Here is an 18243-nt window from a genome sequence, read left to right as displayed (position 1 = left end):
AGGCCGGGACAGGAGTAATTGGGGTGGTTGCACACTCCTAGTGATGGGCTCCTGCTTTAAAGGGACACAGTCAGCTGGAGCACATGTGCATCAGATACCATTTCATAGTTAATTTGCATATCACAGAGACGCGATCCATACTGTTTTCAACCAAATATGATAAAAATAATATCATACAACGAGCAAAAGCACACTCAAAAACAGGCTTTTCAGTAAACGATTGAAAATCAAGCAAAACACTGTGAAGATTGAAGCGGATTCCTGGATGTAGTTTGATTTCAGGTTGAGGTGAACTTTTTTCAAAGTGAGAAAACTAGTGTCCGGGTCAGTGCAACGCCAAAGCTGACTGTGTCCCTTTAATGGTAGCATTCAATAGAAAACTAGGTTTGCTTAAAAAACATATAATCAGGAGATAACCAGGAGAGATTGGTGCATTCATCTTGTAGATAAAGTCATCTCATCATCATAAATGATAAAAGAATCAAATTTAAATGCAGTTTTGAATGATTTGTATTGAAAATCTTTAAAGTATGCTAATAAATTTTATTATGCTAATTACTTATGCAAATCAATGACGCAAATTAATGTCCGGTCAAATTGATGAGATGTCTGACCAAAATGAAGATTTGAAAGGACACGTCCTGTTAAAGAAGAAAAATTATTTCCAGCACTGCATACCATATGCCTTCTTGTCTGTTGATAGTAATCTAGACAGCTCCTTATTGTGTGAGTGTGTTTGTTTCATACAGGCTTTGGAACACTATACAGACATTTTTGACATCAAAAGGGCTATTGTCCACACTCATCTTCTCAATCCTGAGGTAATGCATTGTGTTCTTAAAACATATGTTACATTTAAAATTCCTTTTTTACAATATGGGATTTTTTTTATACTGACTTCAATGTGTTTTTTGTAGTGGCTGGTGAACTACTTTGGCTCATTGTCTGTTGAAGATTCCTTGGAATGCCTGCGAGCCATGCTTACCCACAACATTCGACAAAACCTTCAGATCTGTGTGCAAGTGGCAACAAAGTACCATGAACAACTCAGCACATCTGCTCTGATTGAGCTGTTTGAGTCATTCAAGAGTTTTGAGGGTAAAGAGTGTAGAACAGTCATTTGCTCGCAAGCATCCATTTTGTTGCTGAAAGATGCTCACTTAAAATAGTTTCACTGAAAGTAATTTGTCTGTTTAAGAAAGATTTGGGGCTTTTACGTGTTGCTGCAATACAATAATAGTGGTTGCATGAGTGGGTTTGCCTGTATGATAATTTTCCAAATAAGACTAAATGGAATTTAGACAAGGTTAAAACCAAGCCAATGCAGCAGCTTCACTAATATTATGTGGGGGGTTCCAGGGAGGTTTACAGAGGCATTGCCATGTACTTTGCTTACATCGCTTGCTAGCTTGCTTGCTTTATTTCTCTCTCTTCCTCCCACATTCTTTGGTAAGTATTCATTCCACACACTGCTTCTCTCAGTGTTGTGTTGATAGGTGCCATGGAGGTGGACTGTGGCTTGGTTGCCATGGTGACCCCCTTGCTGCTGAGGAGATTGCTGCTCTCCTCTGTCGCTACCTTTACAGTACCTACTCTCCAATACTTCAATTGAGTTAGAATTTTAAAAGATATTTGTAATTTGCCTATCCCTTTCTACCCTACTTAAGAAAACTTTTTTCATAAACCTATTGTTGAAACTGTAAAAATCTGTTTTGTATCTTGTAGGTTTGTTTTACTTTTTGGGATCTATTGTAAATTTTAGTCAGGAACCTGATGTCCATTTTAAGTACATACAGGTAAAGATTAATTAGAATGCAGTTGAACTGGATGCCTCATATTATAGATCGTGGTTTTGGTCCTGAGCTTGTACAATTTCTTTGGAATTAACCTACATCACCAGAGTTCTCCTAAAACTTTCAAGTTCACGGATAATGTTTTGTGTAGGTAGCACTAAGCTTTTTGAGACCCTCCTGAATGAAAAAAAAACATTGACAGAGCTATTTTGGGTTTTTTTTACAGTGGCCTGTAGGAGACATTTCGATATTTTTCATCGCGACATAAAAATTTTGCTTTGGCAACTTAATTAAATGAACATAGCTTCCTTTTTTTGTCTTTGATTTACTGTCAATCGCAGCTCATGACTCTCGATCGCAACACATAACTCGCTATCGCAGCTTACAACTCTTGATCGCGACTTACAACTCTCGATTTTGACTTACAACTCTTGATCGGGACTTATAACTCTCGATCGGGACTTACAACTCTCGATCACGACTTATAACTCTAGATCACAAGTTATAACTCTCGATCACAACTTATAACTCTTGATCGAGACTTAAAACTTTCGATTGCAACTTACAGCATCCACATCCACAGCATCCATCCTCTACAGCATCCACGACTCTCTTGATACTTGAACGGATATTTCTCCTGCGTAGTCCACGACTTCTGAGGATCCTTTTGAGGCGTCTTAAACTTAATGGAATGCCATGATAAATTATACCAGCAGAAATGAGAGCACTTCCCATTAGCTAAAAGAATCCAAGACAGAAGTAATCCTCTATCAAGGCCTCTCGATTTCCATTGCCGCTACATAAAATAGGAATGTAATTTGGAAGAGCTCCGTGGGCATGAAATTGGAAAAGGGCAACAAGAAAAGTCACGGCGAAGTACAGTAGAATCCCGGTAACTTGAACCTGGATAACTTGAATTCCCCGTTAACTCGAACCAAGTCCCCTTTTCCATGGATTTGACCCCACTTTTCGGTTATTTTAACTTGGTTAACTCGAACGCGGATAACTCGAATTCCCTGCTAACTCGAACTAAATTTCGTTTCCCTTGATAAAAATTTAGCCCGATAACTCGAATTCTGGTTCATATAACTCACCAGGGATGTCATCCCATTAACTTTTCTTGTCCTGTAATCAGTAAAAACACTCAAAACTAACACCACAGAAATTTTATGTTAATCAGTGCAACCTACCATTTACATATTTGACAGTCATTTCCTGATCTTATGAGTCATACTGGACGCGGTACTTTAGCTGTCACTGTATACTGAAGTGCTGAAAAATTGGCAAACTATCAATTATTAACGTGGCAAGTTGGATATTCAATCGACCCCGATAACTTGAACCCCCGGGGTTCTACTGTAATTGCGGATCGCAGCTGCCATATTACATTGTTCCGGGCATTAAGTGCATGCACACTGGACAGAGGAAATCAAGTTGCAAAGTTAGAAGTCCCAAGTTATAGCAGAGCTCCGGCGGCCCGAAGGGCCACCAAGCAGAGCCCCATACTCATATAGTAAAGAAAAGGAAACCCATGAGTTGATTTTCTCATGGTTATCATGGCTAGTGGCATTGCTCGTGGGTGCGTACGCATGATGGCAACGACGACTGAGTCATGCAACATGGTGGCCATACTTCAAATAATAGGTTGACAGAGATATGAACCCTTGCTTTACCGTGAACTTCTTTGATATTGGACATCCATGTTATGATCAATTGACATCTGTCAAAACAAGGTATCCGCCAACCAGTATCATGTGACCATATCGCGGACTCAAGTTTACAGCTCCTTGAGGTCGCGCGGTTTTTGAAGTTGACCGCTGACCAAGTGCTGGTTTTCAATTGGATTGCAGGCTCATGTCAGGTTAACTTGTTGAAAACAGGGCAGGATTGTTCAGAAGGCGGATAATGCTAACCCAGGATTAAAAGTTAACCGAGTTATAACTTTTTCTTCTATACAAATGTTTTTTGCTGCCTTGTTTTGTGTATAAGGTGATTATTAAAACTCAAAACAGAAGGCCAAACCATATACAGAAAACCTCACTGCAAAGTTGAAAACTCAAATCAAAATTCTACCTTTTCCTGGGTTAGCTTACTCGGGCTCTGAACAACCCAGCCCAGGAGCTACGCTTTTAGGCTGGCCTAAATCTATATATTAAGTTGCAATCGAAAGTTTTAACTCGCGATTGAGAGCTATAAGTCGCGATCGATAGAGTCGAACGCGAGTTATAAGTTGCGAACGCGAGTTATAAGTTGCGATCGAGAGTTATAAGTTGCGATCGTGAGTTATAAGTTGCGATTGTGAGTTATAAGTTGTGATCGCAACTTATAACTTGCGATCACTAGTTATAAGTTGTGATCACAAGTTATAAGTCACAATCGAGAGTTATTAGTTGCGATCGCGAGTTAAAAGTTGTGATCGAGAGTTATAAGTTGCAATCGCAAGTTATAAGTTGCGATCACAAGTTATAAGTCACGATTGAGAGTTACAAGTCGTGATCGAGAGTTATAACTCGCGATCGAGAGTTATTAGTTGCGATCCCGAGTTACAAGTTGCGATCGAGAGTTATAAGTCGCAATTGCGAGTTATAAGTTGCAATTGCGAGTTATAAGTTGTGATCGCGAGCTATAAGTCATGATCACGAGTTATAAGTTGCGATCAAGAGTTATTAGTTGTGATCGAAAGTTGTAAGTCGGGATCATGATTAATAAAATTGCAGTCAAGAGACAAAGAAAGACAAAAAAAGAAAGCTATGCTCACCAAAGCAAAATTTTTTATGTGACAATGAAAAATATCGAGGTGTCCCTGACAGGCCACCGTAGGTTTTTATCAGATACATTAATTATTTTAAGTAATGAATATATGGTATTGCTTAAAGCATTGATTCCTCAGGCACCACTGAAGAACTGTCACTGACTGTAGTCAAATGCCATAAAACAGGGAATTATGGTATTTTGACAGCAGTCAATAACAGTTCATGATCCTTCTTTCTTTATCTGTTTAATTACTGAATTTATGACTTCTCATTTGTGTTGTTGTGTGTTGCAGGCTGCTTGCAAAACAGGCCAAGTTAAAGAGGTAGAACGTATATGTAGAGAAAGCAACTGCTATGATCCAGAAAAAGTTAAGAACTTTCTCAAGGTAAGGTGACTCTTTTTTGATGTTTCCTTCTTCAAACTGTATTCAGTAGCTTGGTGTTATAATATTTCCAACTACTAGCATTACAATATTGTTCATAACTGTGTTTTAAAGGAAAGGATGAATAATTTATTTAATTAAGCATATGAGTATATGACAAGGTTTTGTCACGTCTGTAATACTTTGATCAGAATCATGTTGCTTGCAGCAGTGTTTAGATATTTTGATGTAATTATTTCCTTTTATATTATATTTCCATTTTAGGAAGCCAAGCTGACTGACCAATTGCCTTTGATCATTGTCTGTGACAGATTTGACTTTGTTCATGACTTGGTCTTGTATTTATATCGAAACAATCTTCAGAAGTACATTGAGATTTACGTTCAAAAGGTAAGATGAATGTATTGTTTTTCTGGAATCAGGTATTTTATGCTACTTACATTTCATGCTTATGTACCTTAACTTTGTCTTGGTCCATAAGCACCTGCAAAAAAGACCTTTCAAACCTGGCTGACCTTACACATGGTCAATAATCCATGTTTATTTAACAAAGAGATTCCACGTTGTTGTCCATCTGTTCAGTAATAGATCACAGTAAGTTAATGTCAAAATGTAATAAGAAAAAAAAGTGGCACAGGAGCTGTTAGGCGAGTGGGTCACTGATGTTGAATGAGTGAAAAGTCTTTATTAAAAGATCAGGCACAGCATATGTGTGACTTAACAATCATTAATAAACTAAGCTAAAAACCAGTCATATGTATTACAAAATTATATAATTTTTCTTACCATATTTTGATGTCTTCTATTACTGAACGAATAAAGAAACAACAAAAGGTTAATGCTGTCATCTATGCGTCTGTCTTACAATAGATCATAAGTAAGGACCAATCAAAATGTAAGAATAATTCAACAAACTATATATTGCCTGATGGATAGTAATAAGAGTTTGATCAATCAACTTAGAGATGTTGGCAACAAATTTTCACAAGTAACACGTCAAGAAGAAATGGCATTTAAAATTGGATTTTAGTGATTACAAAGTTTTTCTTTGTCAGGTGAATCCCTCACGTCTGCCTGTGGTTGTAGGGGGTTTGTTGGATGTGGACTGCACAGAAGATGTCATCAAAAGTCTCATGATGGCTGTACGTGGCCAATTCTCAACCGATGAACTAGTTGAAGAAGTTGAAAAAAGAAACCGTCTCAAGCTATTGTTGCCTTGGCTAGAAGCAAAGATACATGATGGTTCTGAAGAACCAGCCACCCATAATGCACTGGCAAAGATTTATATTGATGCCAACAACAATCCTGAGAGATTTCTGAGGTTGGTACATGTATGATATGGTCTTTTTATTTTTTTTCCTCAAGCATCTGACAGGGCCAGAATCCTAAATCCTTGAATTTCATTGGCTAATCATGCACTCGTGACCAGTCCAGCTTTTTACGATATGGCCCATGGGCCGGATTTTTTTCCTGCTGTAGCGATTACAGCTCCTAAATTTCGCTCCTAAAAGTTAGTGGTAATCGTCAATCTTTTGCCTTTTTTACACTTCCATTGACGATTAGTCAATGCAAACTTATCTCTGTTCACTTGAACATGGCAAGGAAAGTTACTGTAAATAAATTCAGTTGAGTGTTTTGAAGTTGTGAGAGTTTGCTTGGTTGTTTGTAGCTTGGTGCTGTAATCCTGTATTTCTCTCACTGTAAAATTTGAATCAATTTCAGTCGGGTTTACCTCTCTGACTGTTGCTGTATTTAGGAGAATTTCTGTGCAATACACTTAACCAGTTTCTTCTCTATTCAATTTATGGTAGAAAAGTCTGCAACGACTGACAAGTTGTTTTTGTAGTAAAACTTCAAACTTCGCATGAAATTTCACACTGCAAAAACAATTTTGGAGAACTTAACTGGTGAAATAAATGCCACTAACATCAAGTAGTTCGAAAAAAATCTGTTCTTTAATACATCTTTCTTTGTCTACTACCCGAGTTACTTCTCATTGCGAAGAGTTTTTTACAAATCGTTAGCAGACAGCACGCAAGCCGATTCATTGACAAAGTTGCATAAACAAACCCATTTGTAATCTGTAAAACCAGTTAAGTGCCAGAAAAAAAAAAACATGTTATTTGCTGGCTTAGGGTCGGTCCATGTAGTGAAAAGCTGTGACCTTGGTCACAGTTTTTCACTATACAGACCTCCCAGCTTGCAGATAACATATATATACTGAAGCTGGCATGGTATATCTAGTTTATGAGAACAGAAGTCTGAGGATATAGATGACCTTGATTGACTTGAAATCGTCGAAAACCCAAGGCGAATGGCAGGTTTTCCCAAATCAGCAACTGACGACACTGCCTGTGTACAATATGCCATTTGAAAGCCACTGATCAGCTTATTTAAGAATTGACATCAGCAGCTGTGAATGAGGTAGACATTTTTGAGAGAAATTGCTTTAAAATATGAAAATGAACGACTTCAAAAATGTATCAACCTTCTACTAAATTAGGTATACCCCTAACCTATAGCTTATTTAGTAGCTCTTAGTGCATAGCTTGATATGAGACAAGTCTTGCATTCTATTTGCATCCCAAAAAAGGAAGTAAAAACTTTTGGGAGTGGTCAACCATGTCTGCAATCTACTCAAAAAGGCATTTGCAACAGGACAGCATGCCTTTCTTTCCACTAGCATCACGTTTTTACAACATTTTTGCTTGGGCATGCACAGAAATCTGGACGAAAAAGGGGCCTATGTCTTTAGGCTTTTCATTTTTTAAATTTTTTTTCGCCTTTCCTTTTCTCCTTTTGCTATCTTTTTGCTGCAGTGATTGACCTTCTGCTGGGCTTGCTTCCAGTTGAAGAATTCCTGAGAAAGCATCATTAAGACAGGCAATTCTTACCATGGAGTTATGGGAAATTTTTCTTTCAGTTTTTCACTCAAATTTCTGAGCATTTTCGTGTATATTTCACGCTCAATTGACCCAATCACTCTGATCTGGGTATCATTGGAAAGATCTTTTCCTCCTTTAGAACTTGTGTATTAGTGAGGCTAATTTTGGTCAAATGTGATCATGCCAGAAGAGGAAAAAAGGGCAACGCTCTTTATGACCGGTTATGGCCGGCACAGGCGTCAATGGGTTAAACAAAGGAAATAATAATGGTGATGGTGTTCTTATATTAATTGTCATAGATGTTTTGTGATTTTATATCTCCATTTGCTGCTTAGTTTTATTTTGACTGAGAAGATATAGATCAAGCACCTGAAAGTGTTGCAATTGCCCTACTGCAAGTTGTATTATCAACTCTCCAGGAGATTGTTCATTGTTGTAACTTAAAAATAATGTTATTCTTTCAGAGAAAATCCTTATTACGACAGTAAAGTGGTTGGTAAATACTGTGAAAAGAGAGACCCACACTTGGCCTGCATAGCTTACGAAAGAGGGCAGTGTGATGCTGAGCTAATCAAGGTACAGACATTCCACTTGCAGTTTTGCTTGCTGTGTTGTTTACAAGCTGTAAAAAACCCAGGTCTTTAGATCTAAACTTCAGCTCATGAAAACCTTACCCTTTTATATATCTCCAGCTTGGAAAAAATGCTTCTTTTGTGCATAGTCTCCCTGTATTGTCCATTATGGGGAATACCTTTGCCCCCCCCCCCCCCCCGCCCCCTCCACCACCACCACCCCCAGCTTACAAATCTCCAGTAAGATATTATAACTATTTTCTTCCCACTTCAAAGGTTTGTAATGAGAACTCCCTGTTCAAGAGTCTGGCAAGATATCTTGTTCGACGGAGGGATCCAGATCTTTGGGCAGAAGTACTATTGGAAACAAACCAGTTCCGCAGGCAGCTTATTGATCAGGTGTGCAGAGCTATAAACTCTATATTATTATTATTTTTGAACATTCAATGCTCGAGATGAACAGTCGTTAGCATAACAATAACCCTAGATCATTCCTAGGAGTGATAAACGTGAACTGATTGAAGCAGGTTGATCCGGAACTGGAGAAATGTAATCAACTTGATAATCCTCTATGATTTAGCATATGGAAAACTAGTACCATATTTTGAAAGTTCATTTCCTTGTTATACTTGGGCTTCCAAGTTAAAGGGGGAAGGGTCAGGGTTCCAGGCATTCCTTGCAGTTGGGAAACTGAGGAAGAGAATTGCAATGGCTTGCTAATCATGTGATAGCTCTTTGTGAACATAATAATTTGCAGAATGCTTTGTTTTATGGAGAAAGCTGTGGAAAGAATCATGTCTTGTATGTTCATTTGTCATACAAAAATGTCGGGCGTTTCTGGAACGAGTCTGTCTGCGAATTTTATAGCTTGAGAGCTAGCCAAATTAGCAAAGTTCTTGCTAGTTTTCACTACAAACTATGATGCTGAGGCAAATATTTTATATGTTGAAAAAAAGGTTCTACATGCAACTGGAAAAATAGGATAATCGACAAAGCAACTTAAATAGTAAATATGTGAGCTTAACTCTTATGTAAAAAATCCTGATTATTTGAATGGTTTACATTGTGTTCAATTCTTGTAAAGTTTGATTCTGATAATCCAATATGAAATCCTAGTAAAAGGTCTTGAAGCATTTAGTTGTGATTACTCCAGTTTTACGTAAGTTTATGGTATTGTTGCAAGAAAGGATAAAGTGATATTGTACCTTTGTTGAAATTACTTGTTATTCTTGATTGTAAAGGTTGTGCAAACAGCACTTTCAGAGACTCAAGATCCTGAGGATGTGTCATGTACAGTCAAGGCATTCATGACCGCTGATCTTCCAAATGAACTTATTGAACTTCTAGAAAAGATTGTCTTGGAAAACTCAGTTTTCAGTGACCACAGGTGCGATAGTGTATTCATGTTTACTTTGTTGTTGTCTGAAGGAAAAAAGTTGATTCAGAGTCAACAAATGATGATTCAGAGGCTGAAGACCTCTGAAAATGGTTATTTCTCTTTGGGGGTCACCAAACAATTAGAGTACTCTGTGAAGATGGGCGAAGCCTTGTGGCCAGCGTTTCAAAGAGACTTGACGGAGGGACGGACGGACGGAAGGAATGACTGACTGAGTGACCGACTGACTGATTAACTGATTGACTGATTGATTGACTGACTGACTGACTGAGTGACTGATTGATTGATTGATTGTAAAACTAAAATTTGGTTTTAAGGTTTTGTATTTCTAAAAATGAATTATGTGCCTGTGGAAATACAATTGGAATGAGATGTGGCCATCTCAGCAGTTATTATGGCAATTTAAGCAATTGCAAATTTCGCCTGAAAAGAGATTGCTGGGCGTCAAATAAAGTCCCCAAATCTAAAAGTCTTGAAGCCCCGAAATCTTTCTTTTTTGGCGTTTAATTTGCAGTTGCTTTAATTGCAGTAACACCTGTGATGTTCACCTTTGCTAGTCTTTGTAGCTAATAAAAACAGCTATTGTAACAGAGTTGGATTAATATATAACTGCACATCCTTTGAAAATTGAGGGCAAAGCTCAGGCAGTGTCAGCAAATTATTTTTGACAAAACTTTAAAATCATTTTTTGTTTCATTATCTTGAAGTTCATAATTTATATTCTTCCAGAAATCTGCAGAACTTGCTGATTTTGACAGCTATCAAGGCCGATCGGACACGTGTCATGGAGTACATCACTCGCTTGGACAATTATGATGCGCCTGATATTGCTAGTATTGCCATTGGCAGTGAACTTTATGAAGAAGCATTTGCCATCTTTAAGAAATTTGATGTGAATACATCTGCTATTCAGGTATGACAGTGGTGGACACATTGAACTGTGTCGTCAGTCACCTTATCTTGTCAAACCTTGTGTCACCTGATCACATGATTGTCAACATTTCCCTAATGTTCTAAGATGTGTCTGACAAATTCATCTCAGGAAGGAAAGGAAGTACATCCCCATGTTACTGTGCATCAATACTGTACTATTTACGGGGTACTTTACAGTCATGTTATCTTTGTAACTTCATTCAGCTTCTGACAAACACGCGGACTTTGTTAATGTATGGTCTAGCTATAACCATACAATAAAATGTAATCTGCTCATTTTTCTTGTACAACATCGAGAACTAATTCTAACCAAATTTGAAAGTACAGGACTGGATGATTTATTTTCTGCCGGAATTAAATGCATGGCAGCCCCAGAAAAATGTAATGTAAAATCTAAACTTGAGTATTTTGTATCTCTGTTCTGTAGGTGTTGATAGAAAATGTTCAAAACTTGGACCGGGCATACGAGTTTGCCGAGCGTTGTAATGAGGCGGCAGTGTGGAGTTTGTTGGCCAAAGCTCAGTTACAAAAGAACATGGTGAAAGAAGCTATTGATTGCTTTATTAAAGCCGATGATCCGTCTGCATACACTGAGGTTGTGGAAGCAGCCAATAGAGAAGGTATCATGATTTTTCAGAAGTATATATTTTTAAGAGGGCACGCAACCTTGGCAGGGAAGCTCTGTGGCTTTCTGCAGAGTGTAGACTGATTAAAGTGCCTATGAAGTAAAAAATAATTGCTGCTTATTTGAAAGGCTTTTCAAAGTAAAGAAGATTGGCCTTTCCCTTTTTGGAATATCTTTTTTCATTCTAGAGATATTTACGTTTTTGTATTATGCAAATGAGGAAAGTGATGACGTCATAGGTGGTTTCACTTGAACAGTAAAACACTGGAATTGCGGTCGTTTCGCCCGATGGCCCATTCGCCCGAAGACGTTTCGCCCGATCTCAGAGTCGATTCGCCCGAAAAAAAAGGTCGATTCGCCCGGACTAAGAGTCGATTCGCCCGGACTAATAAAATCCTGGATAATCCTTATGTTTTGTTGGCTTAACTTATCAAACATAAAGCATTTAACGTGTCCTAATCTTTGGCGATGCCAGTTAACCGTTGAGTTCAATTTGTCACGCGTTTATTGTAAACGAACGCTGCCCATGGATACATCTATTTATCACGCCGCCAATTGACACTTCGTTTCTTGCAAACAAACTCTTTCCATAGATACATCCGTTATTTGTTTTCCCTTTTTGGCGTCTGTAGTATACATAAGCTGAATCGTTCATATAGGTTAGGATACTATCATGTAAATAGGATTTTTAAATCATATCCAATAAAATATGGCGTTACTTAAATCATAGCGTGGTTTCTTGCATTTTTAGTAGACATTTGCATATCGCAATCGATAACGCAATACGGTAGAATGTGATCGTGAAAAGTTCTGATAAACATATCCAAAATAAGACGGTTAAATATACTACAAACAACAAAAGGGAATACGAATAACGTATCTATGAACAGAGTTTGTTTGCAAGAAACGCGTGATAAGTCGAAGTGTCTGGCGTGAAAAATAGATGTATCCATGGGCAGCGTTTGTTTACAATAAACGCTAAATTGAACTTAACAATTTACTGGCAGCGCCAAAGATTAGGAAACGTTAAATGCTATATGTTTGATTAAGTTAAGCCAACAAAACATACTTGATTAACCTGGATTTTATTAGTCCGGACGAATCGACTCTTGGTCCGGGCGAATCGACTTTTTCTTCGGGCGAAACGACCTGATACCAAACACTAATTCAAGAATATCTCTAGAAATATTGGAGCAGTGTTCTTCAAACTTGGCACCACAAATGTGCTTCACATAAGAAACAGAATGACACCTTCTGTGTTGTTGCCATGGCAACTCTTCTGGCTCCAGTCTCTTTCTGTGAAAAAACAAATATACCAAATTTGCAACCCTTTGAAAATGGACAGAGGGTCTTGCTCGGAACACACATGATTCCCATACTGTCTTAACTCTCCCCATTAGATTGTTGGGAGTGGATGATCCTTGTTTAAGATAAAATCTGGTAATGTTAGTTTTAATTAAAACAGGACCAGCGGCATAACTGTTGTCATGGCAACGGCACGACGGGTGTCATTTTGTTTCTTTTGTGATATACATTTCTGGTGCCAAGTTTAAAGAACACTGCTTTAATATTACTAGGGATATTCTTGATTGAGTGTTGAACTGTTTCAGTGGAACCACCTATGACGTCATCACTTATAATACAAAAACGTGAATATCTCTAAAACGAAAAAAGGTACTCCAAAAAGGAAAACGCCATTCTTCTTTACTTTGAAAAGCCTTTCAAATCAGCAGCAATTATTTTTTACTTCATAGGCTCTTTAACAATCATAAGGATTGATTCTCATAATATGTAAACACGTGAAACTCATTTCATACTTAGGCTCTGATTTCTTTAAAAAAGAATATTGAAACAGGCCTTTTTGTGATAGTTTATAGAAAAAATGAATTTTTCATTCGTTGAATTTTATGAGATACAGTATCAGTGGCATAACTGCATTAAATACAATTAGGCTTCTGTTTTGTTTTCAGGAAACTACGAAGATGTTGTTCGTTACTTACAGATGGCCCGGAAGAAGTCCAGAGATTCATTTGTAGAAACGGAGCTTATCTTTGCCTTTGCTAAAACAAACCGTCTTGCTGAACTCGAAGAATTTATTTCCGGACCAAACCATGCTCAAATTCAACAGGTTAGTGATATTTATTCCTACCACAACAAACTTTTACTTCCAAGCTTGCTTTCAGATTGCAGTGAACATCAGTCGCTGTTCAAAAGTGTTATTCAATATGTGTTAAAGCAATCAGAGGCTAGCCCTTTCTATGTGAATATTGTAAAGCGTTTTCCTTTTTTGTTGTAGGTTGGCGACCGATGTTTTGACGAAAAAATGTACGACGCTGCCAAACTTCTGTATAATAACGTGTCAAACTTTGCGAAACTAGCTTCAACTTTAGTTCACTTAGGAGAATACCAGGCGGCAGTGGACGGTGCTAGGAAAGCTAACAGTACCAAGACATGGAAGGAGGTGAATAAAACACAGCCTGCATCTTTCTGAACGCTTCTTTTTACCTGGTAAAACCAGGCTAGGTTCTCATTTACTCGAATTCAATTACACAGATGATCAAAATAGTCACATCAAGTCATATCAAGTAAATGGTAAATTTTCGTGGTAGGCTTACTTTTGCCACAGTCAAAGTATTCTTGGAGTCTGTGTAGCCTTATCCCACTTAACCTGTTTTTCATTGGTACTTTTTTACCTTCAGGTTTGTTTTGCATGTGTCGAAGGAGAAGAATTCCGTTTGGCCCAAATGTGCGGACTTCATATCGTGGTCCATGCAGACGAATTAGAAGAGTTAATCAATTTCTACCAGAATCAAGGCTACTTTGAAGAACTCATATCTCTGATGGAGGCCGCGCTGGGCCTTGAGCGAGCTCACATGGGCATGTTCACTGAGTTAGCGATCTTGTATTCTAAATACAAGCCTTCTAAGATGAGGGAACATCTGGAACTCTTCTGGTCTAGGGTTAACATTCCAAAGGTAAGTGCAGTGCTGGTTTTATTACTGTGTTGTACTGTTTGGTTTTGTCTTGTATCTGCAGCCAATGACATAAGCCTTTCCTGTCTTATCCTTTATCTCGGCTTGAAATGTACCCCTTGATTATTCTGTTTCTCGTTGTGATGAAATGGCAAACTGGTCTGATTCTGGACATTCTGATCAGTTCCCAGAGCGGTCCGAATGTAGCCGAGATAGACTGCTCACGAATAACTTTTGGAAAATTGCGTTTTCAAAACATTTCAGAAAAGAAAAGTTAAGAAGAAGTATTTTTTCTTTAATGTGCGGGGGACAGTTTTAGTAACTTGCACGGAATCAGCCTGGAAAACGACAACAAGCTCTTAATGTGTTTACTGATAATGGTTCGCGGTACACATTTATTTATCTGCCTCTTTAATTGATAGAAAAAAGAAATTGAACAATGCAGACCGCGCGTTAGGTCAGTAACATATATTTACCTTCGAATTTCTCGCTTAATTTTAATTCGCAATTATTATCAGGATTTTGGACTGAGGCAAGCTTTATATCGGCTACGGTGTTTTATTTTTTGTTTCTTTGTTTATCAGGTTCTTCGCGCAGCAGAACAAGCTCACTTGTGGTCAGAGCTGGTGTTTCTGTACGAGAAATACGAGGAGTATGACAATGCTGTACAAACGATGATGACTCACCCTACAGTGGCATGGAAAGAGGCGCTGTTCAAAGACGTCATCTGCAAAGTGGCTAATATTGAACTGTACTATAAATCACTGCAGTTCTACTTGGATTTCAGGCCAATGTTGATCAATGATCTCCTTATGGTTCTCACTCCTCGCATGGACCACACTCGCGCTGTTAATTTCTTCAAAAAGGTATGTGAACTGTCAGGCACGTTTCAATAGAAGCTGTATTTTACATTGACACAAACAACGTGAGTTTGTGCTGATGTACCACCAAATTTTCAAACTACTATTTTCCCAAGTGACAGTGCTTTGCTTAGTTTCATTGCTTGTTATTTTCAGGTGAACCATCTGCCACTTGTGAAGCCATATCTACGATCGGTTCAAAGTCACAACAACAAGGCCATAAATGAAGCTTTGAATGATTTGCTTATTGAGGAGGAAGACTACAATGGCCTCCGTGCGTCTATTGACGCTTTTGATAATTTTGACAACATTGCGCTGGCCCAGCGGCTGGAAAAGCACGAGCTCATCGAGTTCCGCCGTATAGCGGCTTATCTTTACAAAGGCAACAACCGCTGGCAACAGTCTGTGGAGCTCTGTAAAAGGGACAAACTTTTCAAGGTGTGCTATTTTGAAAATCCTTTGTCTTTTTGCGGGTGTGCGTGTGCGAGTTAGTAGAAACTACCAAGTGCTAATTGGTAACTCTCACGACCCTAAAGCCTTCGGTCACTTGCCACGTTAACTGATCCGAAGACTTCGAGACTAAACTCCCAAACTTGTGACTACATCGCCAGAAATCTGACCGCGTAGGTTTCACTGCGGATTCTGCACGTTTAAAAGAAAAGGAAAGTAGTGACCCTTGTTAAATAAATGCCCAAGAGCTTTTGCTAAATCCTGGAGAGACCGGGACCTCCGCTTAAAATTTGGACCAAAAGCGGTGTGACAACCCCATACTTTATAATGCATAAATCCCGTTCCTTGTTTCCCAAAAAAAAAAAACCACTATATACGTCGTCCAAACAATGAACTACCTTTGAGATGAATATGCATTTTTCAACATGCACAAGGGCTGTTGTTTTCTGTGAGAAAGATCTGGATATGGATGTGTTTTGGTTGTTGCAGCAGACACTAATCACACTACACTATTTTCCCAGATTCTTGCTGTCAGTCATGCAGTAAAGAGAATAGCTTTGTTAATCAATGAAGTTACTACGTTGACTGATAACTAATCCACGTCATTATCTTACAGGACGCCATGTTATACGCGGCCGAGTCGCGTAACTGTGCTACAGCAGAAGATCTTATCCACTGGTTCCTGGAAATAGGCAACAATGAGTGCTTTGCCGCCTGCCTGTTCATGTGCTATGATCTGCTCAGCCCTGATGTGGTGCTAGAGCTTGCATGGAGACACAATCTTCTCGATTTTGCCATGCCCTATATGGTACAGGTCCTCAAGGAGTACATAGACAAGGTACTGTCTTAAGTCATGTTGATCTACAGTTCACCGAGTAGATAACAAAAACCCAATGAACTCTAGAGTCCTAATCAAGGACGTCCGGTATTACTTTCCTAATTTTCTCAGCGTCCCTTTTAATAAACAAGCTTAACTCATAACCAAACGGGTTTTTTTTTTTCATTTGGACGCGTTACATTTTCTTTACATTGAAGTTATTCATAACTTATATTGACAAGACATGTTTCGAATGAAACATTATCCATCGTCAGTTTTACACGAATACGAATTGAAAATGAGTTATAAATAGCTAAACAGTGTGATAAAAATGAGAATAATTGAGGATTGAGGCGCGAAACAGAAAAAAGCGAAAATATATCACTAAAAAAACACAAACTAATTAGTATGAAAGGGATAAATTAAGATGTTTAACTTGGGAATTTAAAGGAGGTTGTTCCCAAAGGATGTGCATGGCTTCCTTGATTTTTGTCCAATAAGATGGTAAAATCTTGAGTCAGTTTGAGGACGTGATGTCACGTGACAGAGCTTTTGGAGCACGAGTAGTCTGAGAGGTTGTCTGCGTATTAGTATTTCGCATGATTGTTTTCGAGTAATGGCGGCCATTGCTACATTTGTAGTGCGTAGTCGTTGCAAGTTCTAGTCAGTTTGTCAGCAAATTTAAGACTATTTGGTATGCAACAAAGGTGGTTGTATACGGGATTTTACGGTGTATGTTCGTGGATGCGGGAGGCGAAGTGTCTGTTGTTTTCACTAAGAAGTAGCTATTCCAAACAGTTTGCGCCTCTGAGATTCTGTTGCTATCCTTCCGATTCAATACCGTAAAAAAGTCTATTTCGCTCTCCAAAAATTATGGCGACAAGCAGCAGAAGAGGACTTCTTATAAAGACTCGTAACAGACTTGCATTTATCTCCAGGATGTGAGGAAAGCACATTACTAACCCTTATTCAAGTTTGTTAAACTATTGTCGTGTATTTTTAAGTCTGTTTATCTGCACTGGACAGCTTGATTAAGACACAAAGCTTTGTTCTCATCAGGTCAACAAACTAGCTGTCTCTGAAGCAGAGCGGAAAGATCAAGAAGAGAGCAAGCAAGACCAACCAATTGTGTTCGGTACGGAACTAAATAGTGTAGCTTTTTTCCTTACGCTTGATGTACTCTGGCTTACTCGTACTCTAGGTATTGGACAATTGAGTCTTACGCGGGGAGACATCATTGAAAAGTGATAAATGTCATTTGGATTTGATAAGACTCTGCAGCCAAGTCCCGCTACTTGAAGGACTAATGACGTCAATCTGTAACGGGTTTGGCTACAGTCTGAGCAAAAGCGTGACTAATTTCCGTTTTTTTCAGGTGCTGACCAGTTGATGATAACAGCAGGACCAAGCATGGTACCTAACATACCTGTGGTACCAGGCATGCCACCAGCCCAACAGTACCCCCCAGGGTATCAGATGCCCCCGGGCTACATGTGACAAGACTAAATAAACAATTAGTATCAAACAAAAATAGCTAGGCCCTATATTTCTAAGGCATTTTTTATATTCTCGTCGGCCAATTGTTTGCAGTAAGTAACTTAAAATTTCGAATTCATGTAAGACTGAGAAGGAACCATCCAGTAGTCGTATAAAACAGTTAATTGTAGAATTAGTAAATGGTGCAATGATTACCTGTATGCTTTTACTTGACTTCTAAGAAGAGTTTTTGGGTTTGATTTCACTCTGTGTATATCAAACTTACGTATGTGTGTATGGGTAATAAAGGCCATTCATATCACTGCGA

The 18243-nt window shown here is 38.5% G+C and overlaps 1 protein-coding gene across 1 annotated transcript in view; it reads left to right on the top strand.

Annotated features, from left to right (window-relative positions):
* LOC145462362 (clathrin heavy chain 1-like) overlaps positions 1-18243 on the top strand; it is a 48765-nt gene extending 30522 nt beyond the window's left edge. Inside the window, exons 14-32 of the mRNA XM_081445866.1 lie at positions 750-821; positions 918-1098; positions 1726-1796; positions 4840-4932; positions 5194-5319; positions 5985-6250; positions 8279-8390; positions 8663-8785; positions 9628-9773; positions 10512-10695; positions 11143-11335; positions 13311-13468; positions 13637-13801; positions 14040-14315; positions 14897-15178; positions 15329-15610; positions 16239-16460; positions 17499-17574; positions 17815-18243. Of these exons, the coding sequence (XP_081301992.1) occupies positions 750-821; positions 918-1098; positions 1726-1796; positions 4840-4932; positions 5194-5319; positions 5985-6250; positions 8279-8390; positions 8663-8785; positions 9628-9773; positions 10512-10695; positions 11143-11335; positions 13311-13468; positions 13637-13801; positions 14040-14315; positions 14897-15178; positions 15329-15610; positions 16239-16460; positions 17499-17574; positions 17815-17936 (3150 nt within the window). The 3' untranslated portion in view covers positions 17937-18243. The remainder of the gene's footprint in view (positions 1-749; positions 822-917; positions 1099-1725; positions 1797-4839; positions 4933-5193; positions 5320-5984; positions 6251-8278; positions 8391-8662; positions 8786-9627; positions 9774-10511; positions 10696-11142; positions 11336-13310; positions 13469-13636; positions 13802-14039; positions 14316-14896; positions 15179-15328; positions 15611-16238; positions 16461-17498; positions 17575-17814) is intronic.

This window comes from Orbicella franksi, chromosome 12 (assembly GCF_964199315.1).
Source record: "Orbicella franksi chromosome 12, jaOrbFran1.1, whole genome shotgun sequence".
NCBI classification, from domain to species: domain Eukaryota; kingdom Metazoa; phylum Cnidaria; class Anthozoa; order Scleractinia; family Merulinidae; genus Orbicella; species Orbicella franksi.
The sequence above is the reverse complement of the archived record's forward strand: the minus strand, read 5'-3'. Positions and strand labels throughout refer to the sequence as shown.